The sequence below is a fragment of the Sander lucioperca genome, chromosome 20 (genome assembly GCF_008315115.2).
Source record: "Sander lucioperca isolate FBNREF2018 chromosome 20, SLUC_FBN_1.2, whole genome shotgun sequence".
NCBI classification, from domain to species: domain Eukaryota; kingdom Metazoa; phylum Chordata; class Actinopteri; order Perciformes; family Percidae; genus Sander; species Sander lucioperca.
The window spans coordinates 11,300,696-11,313,518 of NC_050192.1; the positions used below are offsets into that span (position 1 = coordinate 11,300,696).

A 12,823-nucleotide genomic window follows, 5' to 3' on the forward strand; every position below is an offset into this window, starting at 1 on the left:
AGTGAGCTTTATTGGTGCTGCTAGGTGGATCTTTTTACCTTTGGACAGAGCCAGGCTAGCTGTTTACCCCTCCTTCCAGTCTTTATGCTAAGCTAGGATAACTGGCTGCTCGCTGTAGTTTCATATTCAACAGATAGGTATCATTTTATTCTTGTCAAGAAAGTGAATATGTCAAACTATTTCCTTAAAGATACAGTTCATCCCCAAATCAAAAATACATATTTTTCATCTTACTAAAAGCTATTTATCAATCTAGATTGTTTTTGGTGTAAGTTGACCAGTGTTGGAGACATCAGACGTAGAGATGTCTGCCTGCTCTCCAATCTACCTGTAGTGGAACTAGATGGCACTCGGCCTGTGGTGCTCAAAGCGCCAAAAAAATACATTTGAAAAACTCAGCAGCAGTGTCTCTTTTCAGAACTCATGACCTGGTTCAAGAATGGCACCATTAATCATCGTCCATATTCCTGCATTCAAAACGTCCTTCTTCTTCTTCTTTTTGGAATATTCCTATCTGCACTCAGGAGGTGACTCTGTAATGAGATTTCAACATGCAAAACCAAAAAGTCTGAATTTGGTCTTTTTTTAACAGACATATCAAAGTCATATTAAAATTTCTCTGACCTACACATTGTGATCGACCACATAATAACCACTTGTCCCTTCTATTTCCTGCATAAATCTGGTGGTCTGAGTGTTTTGTGCTCTCTGCTTTAAATGTCTCCCCAGTTCCAGTTCCTTCTTGGCTCTTTCTTTCTTTTTCAACTTCCAGAGCCGCTGTTCCCCGTACCATCTTGTCAGCTTTTTCATTGCTGTTGTTCTGGTGTTTTGTGATTCAACTCTAGAGGGGGAAATAAACAAAAGAAAAAGTTAGCATTGCCTTGCTGTCTGGTAGATGACAGAAGACTTTCTTCTTCTGTCCTTTTTTGTGTTTTTTTTTCTTGTCTTGTCTTTTTTCTGGTTGTTTTGATCTTGAGCTAAGGAACTCCTCATCCACTGCCAAATGTCTGACATCAAGGTTTCTGTATCTTAAAAAGGAATTGCATTGTTTGCGTGTGTGTGTGTGTGTGTGTGTGTGTGTGTGATCCCTTTGAGGTCCCGTATGACTCTGAGCATTGAGGTGGTGCAGGGATTTGTCAGCTAATGGGTGACAACAAGAAGCAGGCACACACACGCTATCACAGACCCTTGCACATTGTTTTTTTGTCTTCCACACACAAACACACGTGAAGAAATACTTTGCCAGCTAATAGGGGAAAACACGACAGTGGGGATGACTGCTGAGTTATCTAATTAAAATACTGGCAGGCGCACACACACACACACACACACACACACACACACACACACACACACACACACACACACACACACACACACACAAACACACACACAAACACAAACACAAACAGACTTTTTCCAGTACTGAAGAAAAATGAAAATCAGTATTCAGAAAATAGACACATTGACTACAGTACAGTTTATAATGGCTGTTCACTGTAAATGATTACTTTCTTATATTTTGCTTTGCTTTGTAGTATTATTATATTAACCTATGTGTTTTGTTGCTATTAATGTATTTTAATTAATATTATTTAATTATTATAGTTAATATATTTGGGTTTTGGACATTTGGTCGAATAAAACAAGCTCTATGAATACATCACCTCAGGCTGTGAGAAATTCTAATGGCCAATTTCCTCATTTTTTGACATTTCATAGACTAAATGATTATCAAGAAAATAATCAGATTAATCAATAATGAAAATAATGTTTCTAAGCAGTTTTTGTAAAATTAAGAAAAATTATGTTTCAAGGTGATAAAACAATGTCAAGAAAGTTTTTTGAGCTGTTAAAGATCCTGAGGCCTCCAGAAATCCAAACAGAACACGAGGGCTAAAGGAATGCTACAGTATTTCACTGCATGCATTAATAGCATACTGTATTGCAGCATAATAAGAGTAGTCTTCTTGTTCTGTTCAATCATCTACAATATAATCTAGAGTTCAGATCTAAAGATAAATATAAGGCTAAAGAACGAAGTGTCAGTGTTTAAATCTGGGAGTTTGTTGTTCTCCATGTAAAACAAAGACAAAGCCAAGATCAACTCCAGCTCTCTGTCACATGCTTACACTATTACTATTATCTAAACACTTTCCCTTAAGTTGTGTGGTTAGTTCTAAAATGTGGGGTGTATATCCAGTAAACATGATTTATTTTTATAAGGACAGATGCTATTAACGAGGACATTTCATTCTGTCTGTTGTTGTATTTTAGTGTTTTTTACAGCTAGTTTCCAGTAATCCACACAGTGGAAGTTTGCACAAATTTGCATGGGTCTTAGTTGCCGTACCCTCTTATTTACCTCACAAATTTGCTCTCTCTCTCTCTCTCTACCTCAGGGATTTTCAACAGTCATTCTGCAAACAACAACATAAGTATTTCTTTCTTTATTCCTCGAAAATGTCCTCCTTGTACTATACACTTTTCTTCTGCACCGACAGTGGGCAAGACTATTATGTTTTTGATCTTTTCTTTCTTCTTTTTTATGTTTTATAGTTTTTATGGGCTTAGTAAAGCAAACCAATGTTTCCTGTATTTTCAAGAGAAGTACTGCATTCCAAATGGATAAAAGGAAATCCTTGATGTTAATGTTGGGTGAACTATGTGCAGTAAACATACATGAGGCCCCCGAGCATTTCTGATCAAATATTTATACAGGACTCCAAATGTAATATTAATATTACCTTAATGTGGGTCCCTGAATATCTGCAGCATGTTAATAAGGGAGGTTAAAACGTTTTTATTTTGGAGACACTAAAGTTTACTGAAGTTTATAAGATTGTGTGTGTGTGTTTTTCATTTTTACTGCCAGCACTTTTCTTTTACAGCTTTAAGTTTTAATGAAGGGTATTCTATGTGTTTATATTGTGTGTGTGTGTGTGTGTGTGTGTGTGTGTGTGTGTGTGCGCGTGTGTGCGTGTGTGCGTGTGTGTGTGTGTGTGTGTGTCAGTCACCCTCATGCACAGTCAGTACATGAGGGTACTTTTGAGGTAGTTCAAAGTGCTGTCAACAAATATGTTGGTGTGTGTGCCACCATGTGTACATGTGTGTATTTCTGTGCAAATGCTGGAAAGTGGACGCATGTTGTTATATTACGTACAGTTGCACGCACAGCCGTGTGTGTGCTTCAAATATTTGTGTGTGGTCTGACCAAGAGACTAATACAAAGCAGGTTGTGTTTGGAGCAGTTGACAGCTCCAACTATGTGTGTGCGTGTGCTGCCCGCTCTTAGCACAGTTTTAGTAAATCTGTGCTTTTGCAGGGTGTGTCAATGAGTGTATAATTGTGTATGTGTGTACTTTGTGTGTGTGTGTGCAGACGTGGTTTCACTGCACATTTGTATATCGTGTTTACAGCGTTGTGGGTGAAGTGAACTCTCCTGTGATTCCGCCTCGTCTAGAGGTTTGCAGCAGTTGTTGAAAGTGATTTCAGAGGGAGAGTGAAGGAAGTATTTTACATATTAAAACAGCTTCAAATGGCACTGAGCCGAGCCATCGAGTTCACCAAGCAACTTCTGCTTCTCTAAGCAACGCGAGTAATGAAAGTGTTTTAGTGTTTAATTAAATGTGTAGATTCACAACTGCAACTTTTTTTTATTTAACTATGGTTTGTTGATCAGGATAGAGCGGAAATATGGAATGGAAAGAAAGACCGGTGCTGACTCATGATTTATGCTATATAGTAGAATTTGAACCCATGTCACAACATCATAGTTACATAATAATATAAAACTAATATTAAATGTGATATATGTGATATGCTATCCTACCCCATAGGGAACATCCCAAAGTTTTTAACGATATCAAGGTATGATAAGCTAGATCAGGATGGGAAACTATACATATGGCCTGTAGAATATATCCATTTGATGTAATTATCTAGCTGTACTGTACAGTAAACAGCATTATTGGTTTGAATACTTTCAATATAAGTGCAGCTTCGGTAAGGCACTGGATACTGTTGATATATGATGCTAATGTGGACATTTTGTTTTTCTAAATTTAATGCAGCTTACAAACATTTTTTTTTGGGAGGAATGAAGGTTCAAGAGTTTAACTGACATCACATATACTATGAGTAATACTATATAGTGTAAGTATGAGTAATAATGTCATAGTGCACAATAGGGAGGTTTTGAATTAACGCTTACTTAAGTTTTTACCTTTTGGTCTTGTGCTTATCATATAATATAAAAGTATATATTAGCATAGTATATAATAAACCCAGTTAGAAGGACTAGAAGTCTTTAAAAGCACACATAGGTATATTTCTGATTTCCTGTGGGCAGTTGTTATGTTAGCTGTCTGTTATTACATTACTTAATAAAAAGATACTTTACTTCAGTATCACAGATGATTAACTCCGTGATAAATTAGATGGAGGTGATAAACAATAATTGAGGAGATGAAAAACGCCGAATTTGGCAAACCAAAAAAGTTGGTGAATTTTGCAGTAGTCTGTGATCCACGATATATTTGTAGAGGAGAGGAGTCAGAGGGAAAGTAAAGCACAGTAGATGGACGTGACAAGAGAGGGAGTGTAAGGAATCAGGGAGAGGAAAGGACAGAAGAAATGGTCCATGGTCGGATGAAAATATTTCATCCAAAGGAAAGCGTAATGTTGCATTTGGAGAGGGAGTGAGTGTGGAGAAGACTGAGAGGAAGGGAGCGGTGAGGCCCTGTACATTTGTCCTCGTTCCTTGGTCTGATGCAAATAAACGATTGCTTTTCATGCAGATGGTTATAATGCTAAATGCAAAAAAAGGGAAAATAAGTGGGGGGTACGATCAGTGTTGGTTTTAGTTAGCAAGAAATTCCAATAAGAGGAGAGAGGACAAACTCGCTGGGGTCTGATGCAAGTGCGTGATAGTTGTCCATGCAAATGATCTTTGTGCTGAAAAGTGATACAGGCAAACAAGTGGGGTTTGAGCAAAACAAGTGTTTAGCATTAGCAAAAGAGGAAAGAGAGAGTGTAAGTGGGCGAGTGAGTGTTGAGTCAATCGGAAACTTTGCAAACTAAAAGTCTATTTCACATGCACATACACTCACATACGTGCAGTAAATGTAGCATGAAGGGGGGAAACCTCAGAGAGCTAACCAGATGGTTGGAGCTTTCTGGAAAACCTCCAATAGGAACATTCCTGCCTGTTTATGACCTGTTACGCACTCACACAGGGCGTAGAGCACAAAATTTATCCCAAATATTCAAATTTATCCCACATTCAGGGTGCAAACTGTAATCAGAATGGAACAAAGGAAACAAAAAACCCTCCATAATGAGTCTGACTCCACGCTTACTTCATCTGCTTTCCTGTTTAACATTTGAACCCAATTTGGATGTGATAATGATGCAATATGGTACACATGTAGGCCTTCAAAATGCATGAATAAAAAACAGTACAAGTAGAAGCCACACATGTACACGCGCATGCTGATTATTTTTCTGTGAGCTTTGAATGCCCAGGTGCTCCACAGCAGTTTTGGCCTCTTCCCCGCATTTCAATTTTTCTTCCAGCTTCCCAAATTTCTCTAGATGGTTTGGAATTGGGCCCCCTGGACCTTTTAGCAAACACATAGAGGATTTTATGTTACCATCCTCTGCCAATATAATTTCTCAACTTTTCTGGCAGTGATACTGATGTAAAAGCCATTTGATGGCTAACTCGCATTACTTTAGGTTAGTTTAGCAGATAGTTTATGGCTCAGATAGACAGGAAAGATGAAAGAGAGGGGGAGCGTCATAAAATGTCTCAACACTAGAATATGTATATCACTAGATGTAAACAAAACTTTATACTCTTGTGAATTTAGACAGATGATTGCACTCAAAGGAGTAAAGCAGCAAAAATAAAATAAGTGAAACAGCACACTGTGAGGTAGAATTGCAAATGCATGGATATAAGCTCAGAGCTTTGTGGTGCACAGACAAAGGTCGAAGGTCATGTTACAACTGGAACCTGTTTACACCATAGGGAACAAAATATGCAGAGTATGGCTCGTAAAAAATGATTTCCCATGAGTGCACACGCTCTGCTGCTGGTGTTTGCTGTGGATTCTCATCACTGGAGCTGTGCTCTTTTACTGGCAGCTGCAGCAATGGAAGTGAAGAAAATGGATTTATCTAGGAGCCTGTAAAAAGTTATGCTAACAGGATCGCACACACATGCATAAACATTTGCACAGAGCAGGCATTTAAAGAATGCAAACATACAAAAGACTCAGACTTATACAGAGCGAAAAGAATGACTTTTATTGAGTTTGGTCAGTTTCTGATGTGTTCGTCAGCAGTTTTGTTTTGTCTTACAAGTGTCTTTAGTTGGCTATGTGCCGGTATGTGTGCATGCTTACACATAAATCCTTTGTGTTTGACTTATCTTTCATCTGTGTTCTATGATTCAGTAGACATTGTTAAACCTTACTGGCATTAGCTTGGGTTAGTCCACATCTGTGTGTGTGTGTAAAAGAGGTATGAAAGGTCCTGATCAAGTCAAGCTGCTGTGATAGCTGATAGGTCTGTGACAGAGCCACAATGGCTTTCAAACAGCTTAAACAGGGATTAAACTCTTTCTCCATCTCCCAACCCTGCTGCTCCCCTGAGGAATCTCTCCTTCATTCCCCAGATGATGATTTAGACTCTGCTTCCCGACACCCAGTAATCCTGCAAAAAGACCTTCATGCTTCCCACTGTGGAGAAATCTTAAATGTCATCTAGTCATTGATTCATAGCTTTTTATTGAATTCCTGTACTAATCTATACATTATATTGGGCCTAGGGGATTTCATTACGGCATTGTATTGCACAGAAAAGTTAATCAGAGTGCCTTGCAGTATTATCTTAATGGCAGTAACAGACATTGTGTGTTGAATATGTTGGGTGGGAGGCGGTTTGACTTTATATATTGAATATCAGCTGCACTTGTGTGACCTGCCAGCATTGTGAATACAGTCAGTTTGGTTGTTGCTGCTATGTGTTTGTAAGCATACATGTGGGGTCGATGTGGCAGATTTTTGCAGTCAGAGATGGTAGTTAATACTGTTAAAGCTGGTATATTGGCATATTCAGGACTTTCCTAACTTAGGGTTTGAATTTAGATTGTGTTAGACACAATCTTGAGATATGGTATGTAAGGTCAAGTCGAGTAATACTGCCTTCTTCAAGTTAGATTACTGAGAAACTTTTTGAAGGTTTTTTTGGGGGAGCATGTGTGTCTTTATTTCAGGGGAACAGACGAAAAGAGAGGAGGAATGACTTAATGTTGAGCTTGTAAGGTCAGCATCTTAGAGAGGCCACACGGACGCACTATTTTATTGAGGCATTGTGCATTTTTTGTGACATATTCTAAGTGACCAAAAGAATACAGGCCCATTTTTTTCTTGAACCTCTTACTTTTTTTTTAAGTTGAGACAGTTGGACATTTTTGAGACATACTCTTAGGGGTGTAGAATTACTGTTGTAATATATTTTTTCAACCTACTTTCTAGTATTACATGTTTGTGGTCCAAATACTAGTGATGCAATAAAATCATTGGAGCTGTGTGTGCAATTATCTTCTATCTTCTAAGTAGACCACTGCCATAGCCAGCGCCTAATTTTTGGTGTGCATTTAGCATATAACTCACTATCCATGAATATCACAATCCCTAACTTTGTGAACTGCAAACACTTTTTCAGTCAGGGTTGGCAATAAGCAGTGAAAACCAAATCACTTTTAATGAAAACTAAGAACCTTTGTCAGTGTAGATGTACTGTACAGAAATCTAATTTGTCACAATAATCCACCCTTATAATAAAAAGAGAAGTGAAAACGACGGTATGTTGGTGATGCATTGACTTTGACGTTGTATTCTGTGTGTGTGTGTGTGTGTATGTGTGTGTGTGTGTGTGTGTGTGTGTGTGTGTGTGTGTGTGTGTGTGTGTGTGTGTGTGTGTGCAGGCAGATGAAGGACCAGTCGAAGAAGGTGGCCAACCTGAAACACAAGGAGCAGCTGGAGAAGAGCAGGAACGCCCAACTGATGGAGGATGCCAAGAAGAGAGAGGACAATCTGAATGAAAGCTCCCAGCAGATACAGGTATGGTGGGAGGAAGAGGAGGGAGAAGGTAGAGGAGGAAGCTGGGAGTTAAAGAAGTGTGATGGCCGGGAAAAAATGAGACAGAAAAAGTTTCTCTCCTTCTCTCCGTCCTTCCTTGAATATTTTCTGCTGTGACAACAATGCTTCATCATAACGTGACAATTGTGACAGGAAGCAGCCTGAGGCAATGTCAAACACACTCATTCTCACACACACACACACACACACACACACACACATGCAATGCAGCTCTCGCTCGGGGAGTGTGTGAGAGGGGGTAACTGAAGAGGATGATGGACAGGGAGAGCAGATGGATGTTGGAGAGGAAAAGAGGAAACAAAAAATTGCCGGAGAAGTGAAGGGGAGAAAGGAGGTGAGGAGGAGAGGTGATAAGCGGGGAAATAAGGGACACACAAACTGTGTAGTGGATGCTGTGGGTTTTAAAATGCTACCTTTAATTTCACCTTTTCCCCCTCCTGATTTCCCTTGAACTTCCCCCGACTTCTTCTGTCCTTCTGTCTTTCCTCGTCCATCCTCCTCTTCCAGTAATCGTTAAGCTCAGTTGCTTTTCTGATTAGAGACAGATGAAAACACTCTTTTGTGTGTGTGAGTGTATGTGTCTGTGTGTGTGTGTGTGTGTGTGTGTGTGTGTGTGTGTGTGTGTGTGTGTGTGTGTGTGTGTGTGTGTGTGTGTGTGTGAGTGAGTGAGTGCTTGTGCTATGATTGATCTTTGGTTTAAGGGGTTTAGAAGTTGTCATTTATGTGTATGCATGTGGTCAGGAGATGAGCTGATAGCTATGTGAGTCAGTCAGACTTATGAGACCACAGCGGTTACAACCATAACTAGTGTGTGTGTCAATTGTAAGAAATTCCGCATAATGCATACTATAACCAACGGTGAGGACTGTAAATGGAATGTGAGTATAATTCTGATCGTAAATTTAAGTCAATACAATAAGAGGATTTAATCTAATTAAAGTCCATCTCAGTGTGCATAGTTAGACACCAAGTAATGTTGGATCTGGAGCAGGATTCAAATTCACAGCACATGTGTTGGAGATGTCCTGGAAGGTTTGTTCATCGCCACTGTAATGTCTTATCCTCTCTCTCCCGCTCCCTCTCCGTCATTATTATTATTCATTCAACTCTAATTTAACCAAGAAGCCTGGCAAAAAAACCCCTCTATTTGTGGAATTGGTGGGAAGCTCATATTGTCATTTTACTTAGAAACAGCTTCATGTGTGATTGGGGATTCCTGACAGTCAGTCCTCAGAGACAGATGGAAATCAGATTGTTGAATTTGAATTAAGTCTTTTGCAGCTTTTTCCAGTTCGCTGGGTGCAGCAAACTGGAATGAGGAGTGTCCAAGGTTTTAACCTTAGGGACATTTCATGCAGGAGTGTGACAGGGAAAGCTGCTGTTATGGGAAACTGATGTAATTTGGTAATATGCAGTCTGTCAGATATGAAGGATGTAAGATCAAGGAAGGTTTTGTACTGAATGTGAGCTAATTGATTTCTGGCTAGTGTAGGCTTAAATTAAAAGCCTCCCTAAAATAATATTACCAGACCCCGTGAAACCAGGATGAGAAAACTGACAGAAATAAGAGATATTGTATATTGCAAGTATCTAGGGCTACAATTAACGCTTATGTTTGGTCTATGAAATCAGTCAGAAAATAGTATATACTGGCGATCAAAATTTCCCAGACCTAAAAAGCTTGTTTTATCTAACCAACAGCCCAAATATAATCAACTTGCAATGATATAAAGCAAACAAATTATGACATTTGAGAAGCTGGAACCATCGAATCACATGTTTGGCATTTTTAGCCAAGCTAGCAGCACTAAGGATGGTTGTCCATCACTTTGGTCCACACTGAATTATCTCAACAACTATTGGAAGGATTGCCATAAAACTTTGTACAGACAATCCCAGATGATGAATCCTACTGACTTTGGTGACCACTGACTTTTCCCTCTAGCGCCACCATGAGGTTGGCATTTGTGATTTTGCGTAAATTTGTCTCCACAACTTTTGGTTGGATGGATAACACAACAGTTTATGCTCTCTTTACATTTCATACTTTCTCTCTGTAGGACACCCTCCGTCTGAAGGAGGAGCGCATTGAGGAGCTGGAGGAAGCGCTGAGGGAAAGCGTTCAGATCACAGCGGAGAGGGAGGTGGTGCTCGCCCAGGAGGAGCAGGCACGCACACACTCCGAGAAACAGGTACCATCTTTCTCAGTAGCAAATACACATAAGTGTGTTACTGCATGTTTAAGGAGAATCCTTACCCCCAACCAGTAAATGTGTAACCCAAAACTTTCCTTAAACTCAACCCCTATCGCTTACGTTTTTGGTTCACATAATACAAAAAATGCCCTCACTTCTGATGATTTCCTTCATTTTTTTGTCTTTCTGGGACATTTGGACAGACGCACAAGTAAACACACACACACACACACACACACACACACACACACACACACACACACACACACACACAGACAAACATCTTTAGGGCAACATAGAAACTCTTTCTGACATAGCTAAACATTGAACATTGCTATGCCAGTAGGGGCTAATGGTAGCGGCAACACACATGCCCTGTGCCAACTGAGCTCATTCAGGTGTGGCTCTGTGTGTGTTTGCCCAGTCACTCCTCATTTGGGGGAGATGTAAATACATCCCTATTTTAAGAACAGCATGTATTTTGTCCGCTTCAGTCAGAAAACACAAACAGCTTTTTCTTTAAGGGCGCACAAGCCCGATCACTCCAATTTGTAATCTATTTTATCTACAGTAAGACAGTAGGAAAGCTCAGAGCGGTGTTAAGGGAGGCTCAGAAGGGAAAGGTTTAGTGGATTCAACCTCAGACCAGTGGGAGTGTGTTTGTGTCGCTTCCCTGGGTACCAGTGACTTAACGAGGCCATAGAGATGGGTAACTTTCCTCAGAGCCTAGATGGGTTTTGACAAGTGGGAAAAAACTGCGTAGGCTGTAAGGATGAAAACTGCCCTGAGAAAACATGGCCCGCTGTAGCTGTTGGCAAAACGGCCAGACTCCATTGTTATTATTGCCTCTAAATGTTGGCCGTCCTCTCTGGCCTTTACTTACCAGGCTACTTCTGGACAGAGACATGTTTTACTGCTTAGTGGGTGCCACAGTAGAATAAGTTCAAAATAGACAGGTGTCATAGAAGAAAGACAGACCACAAGCAAAGACAAGCAGATGGATGTAAGAAAATGATGGACAGATGGAGGCAAATAGTTAATTATGCTCTCTTGGCAAAGATACTACAAGGCTTACAAAACAAATGTATTTTCTTCAGCTCTGTGTGCGGACCTGTATGTTCAAACTCACCGAACTTTATTTCAAATTCTAGTAAAAATCCTGAAGTTTCAAAGGTGCTACAGGAAAACATGTTTAAAATGATGCACACGACAGCTTGGGTTTTTCTCTTGAGGTAATGATGCAACCAAAAAGAAATAGCATTTTAGAGGTGGATATTCAACTGTGGGAACTTGATGCGGCTGTAATGGTGGTTTTGAACAAGCTGATACAAAATGTGTGTGTATGGTAATGTAAAGTATGTAAAAAAAAAAAAAACACTTCACTAAACACAAAACATTCAGTCACATGCATTCCTTTGCACATATGTAGCCCTAATTCACCAAATTAAACAACAAAATATGTACAGTTTATGATTGTGGAAAAGTACATCAGTTTGATGATGTGACAATAATATGGTTAGTTTGGTTAGGTTTAGGCACAAAACAACTTGGTAAGGTTTAGATGGTTTGGGTTAAAATTACTACTTGGTTAAGGTTAGAGGGCTTTCGTCATGGTTATAATGAAAACCACATGGTTGAGGTAAGAGAACGACGACGAAGAAATAGGAATTGGAAAAAATTAAGTCAGACTTTTGTAGCTAGAGCGGCTAGAGGGCTTTGTTACTTGAATGTAAACATGTTGTTTTGCAGCATTTACTGAAATGACTAATTCTGTCATTTTTCTAGGGAGGATAGATGGGTCTCATATTGCCAGTTTTCTCTGCAGTGACCTTTCTAGTGGGCCCAGCAACCATTTCAGGATCTCAGGAACCTAACCTCGAATTTAGATGGGAGGAGCAAGGATCTAAATTTAGTTCCTTGGCCATAGTTTCTGGTCCCGAAAAATTCCTCGCTCAGGGGGTCGTACATTCTGATGGAAATCTCGGGGCAGACTTTGCAGAGCTGATGAGTCACTGATCGGTCAAACGCAAACCTTGTGGCTGCTACAACTTGTCTGCAGCTAAGTTCACATAGTAAACAAGCAATGGTTGCCAGTAGTATCAGAGTAAAGTAATTTGGCTTGCAGAGTACTCAAAAAAAGCAAGATGGGCAGGGGGTACAGCGAGTGTAGATAGAGAAAACAAAGCTTGCTATTTGCTATTTGTTTCATCATTATTATGTAGCCTTCTTCTAAAGCAGAAATAGATAACCATAAAACACTCAGAAGATTGGATTGGCGCCCTGGAGTTTACAGTCTCCTTTTCCACATCTGAAGGTCTCCTTTGCATCATTTCACTACTGTAGGTCAGGTCCACAGTACTACAAAGAACAGCATGTGTTTAGTTCCTGAGTTTAGATCCTATGGTTCTATAGTTCCTGGAGCAATTTGGTCAAACAAGCTGATCTAGTAGTAACCTA

The 12,823-nt window shown here is 39.7% G+C and overlaps 1 protein-coding gene across 15 annotated transcripts in view; it reads left to right on the forward strand.

Moving 5' to 3' along the window:
- Window positions 1-12,823, forward strand: part of LOC116060178 (ELKS/Rab6-interacting/CAST family member 1-like) — a 121,218-nt gene that overhangs the window by 50,552 nt on the left and 57,843 nt on the right. For 9 of the 15 annotated variants that reach the window (XR_004896113.1, XR_004896114.1, XR_004896115.1 and 6 more), the window contains 3 exons: window positions 2,403-2,438; window positions 7,997-8,132; window positions 10,232-10,363. Coding sequence is in view for 12 of the 15 variants with exons in the window: in XM_035996354.1 (XP_035852247.1) it covers window positions 2,403-2,438; window positions 7,997-8,132; window positions 10,232-10,363 (304 nt within the window). In the remaining 3 variants the exon portion in view is untranslated. The remainder of the gene's footprint in view (window positions 1-2,402; window positions 2,439-7,996; window positions 8,133-10,231; window positions 10,364-12,823) is intronic. The other 6 variants (XM_035996356.1, XM_035996358.1, XM_035996363.1 and 3 more) reach the window with 1 other exon arrangement.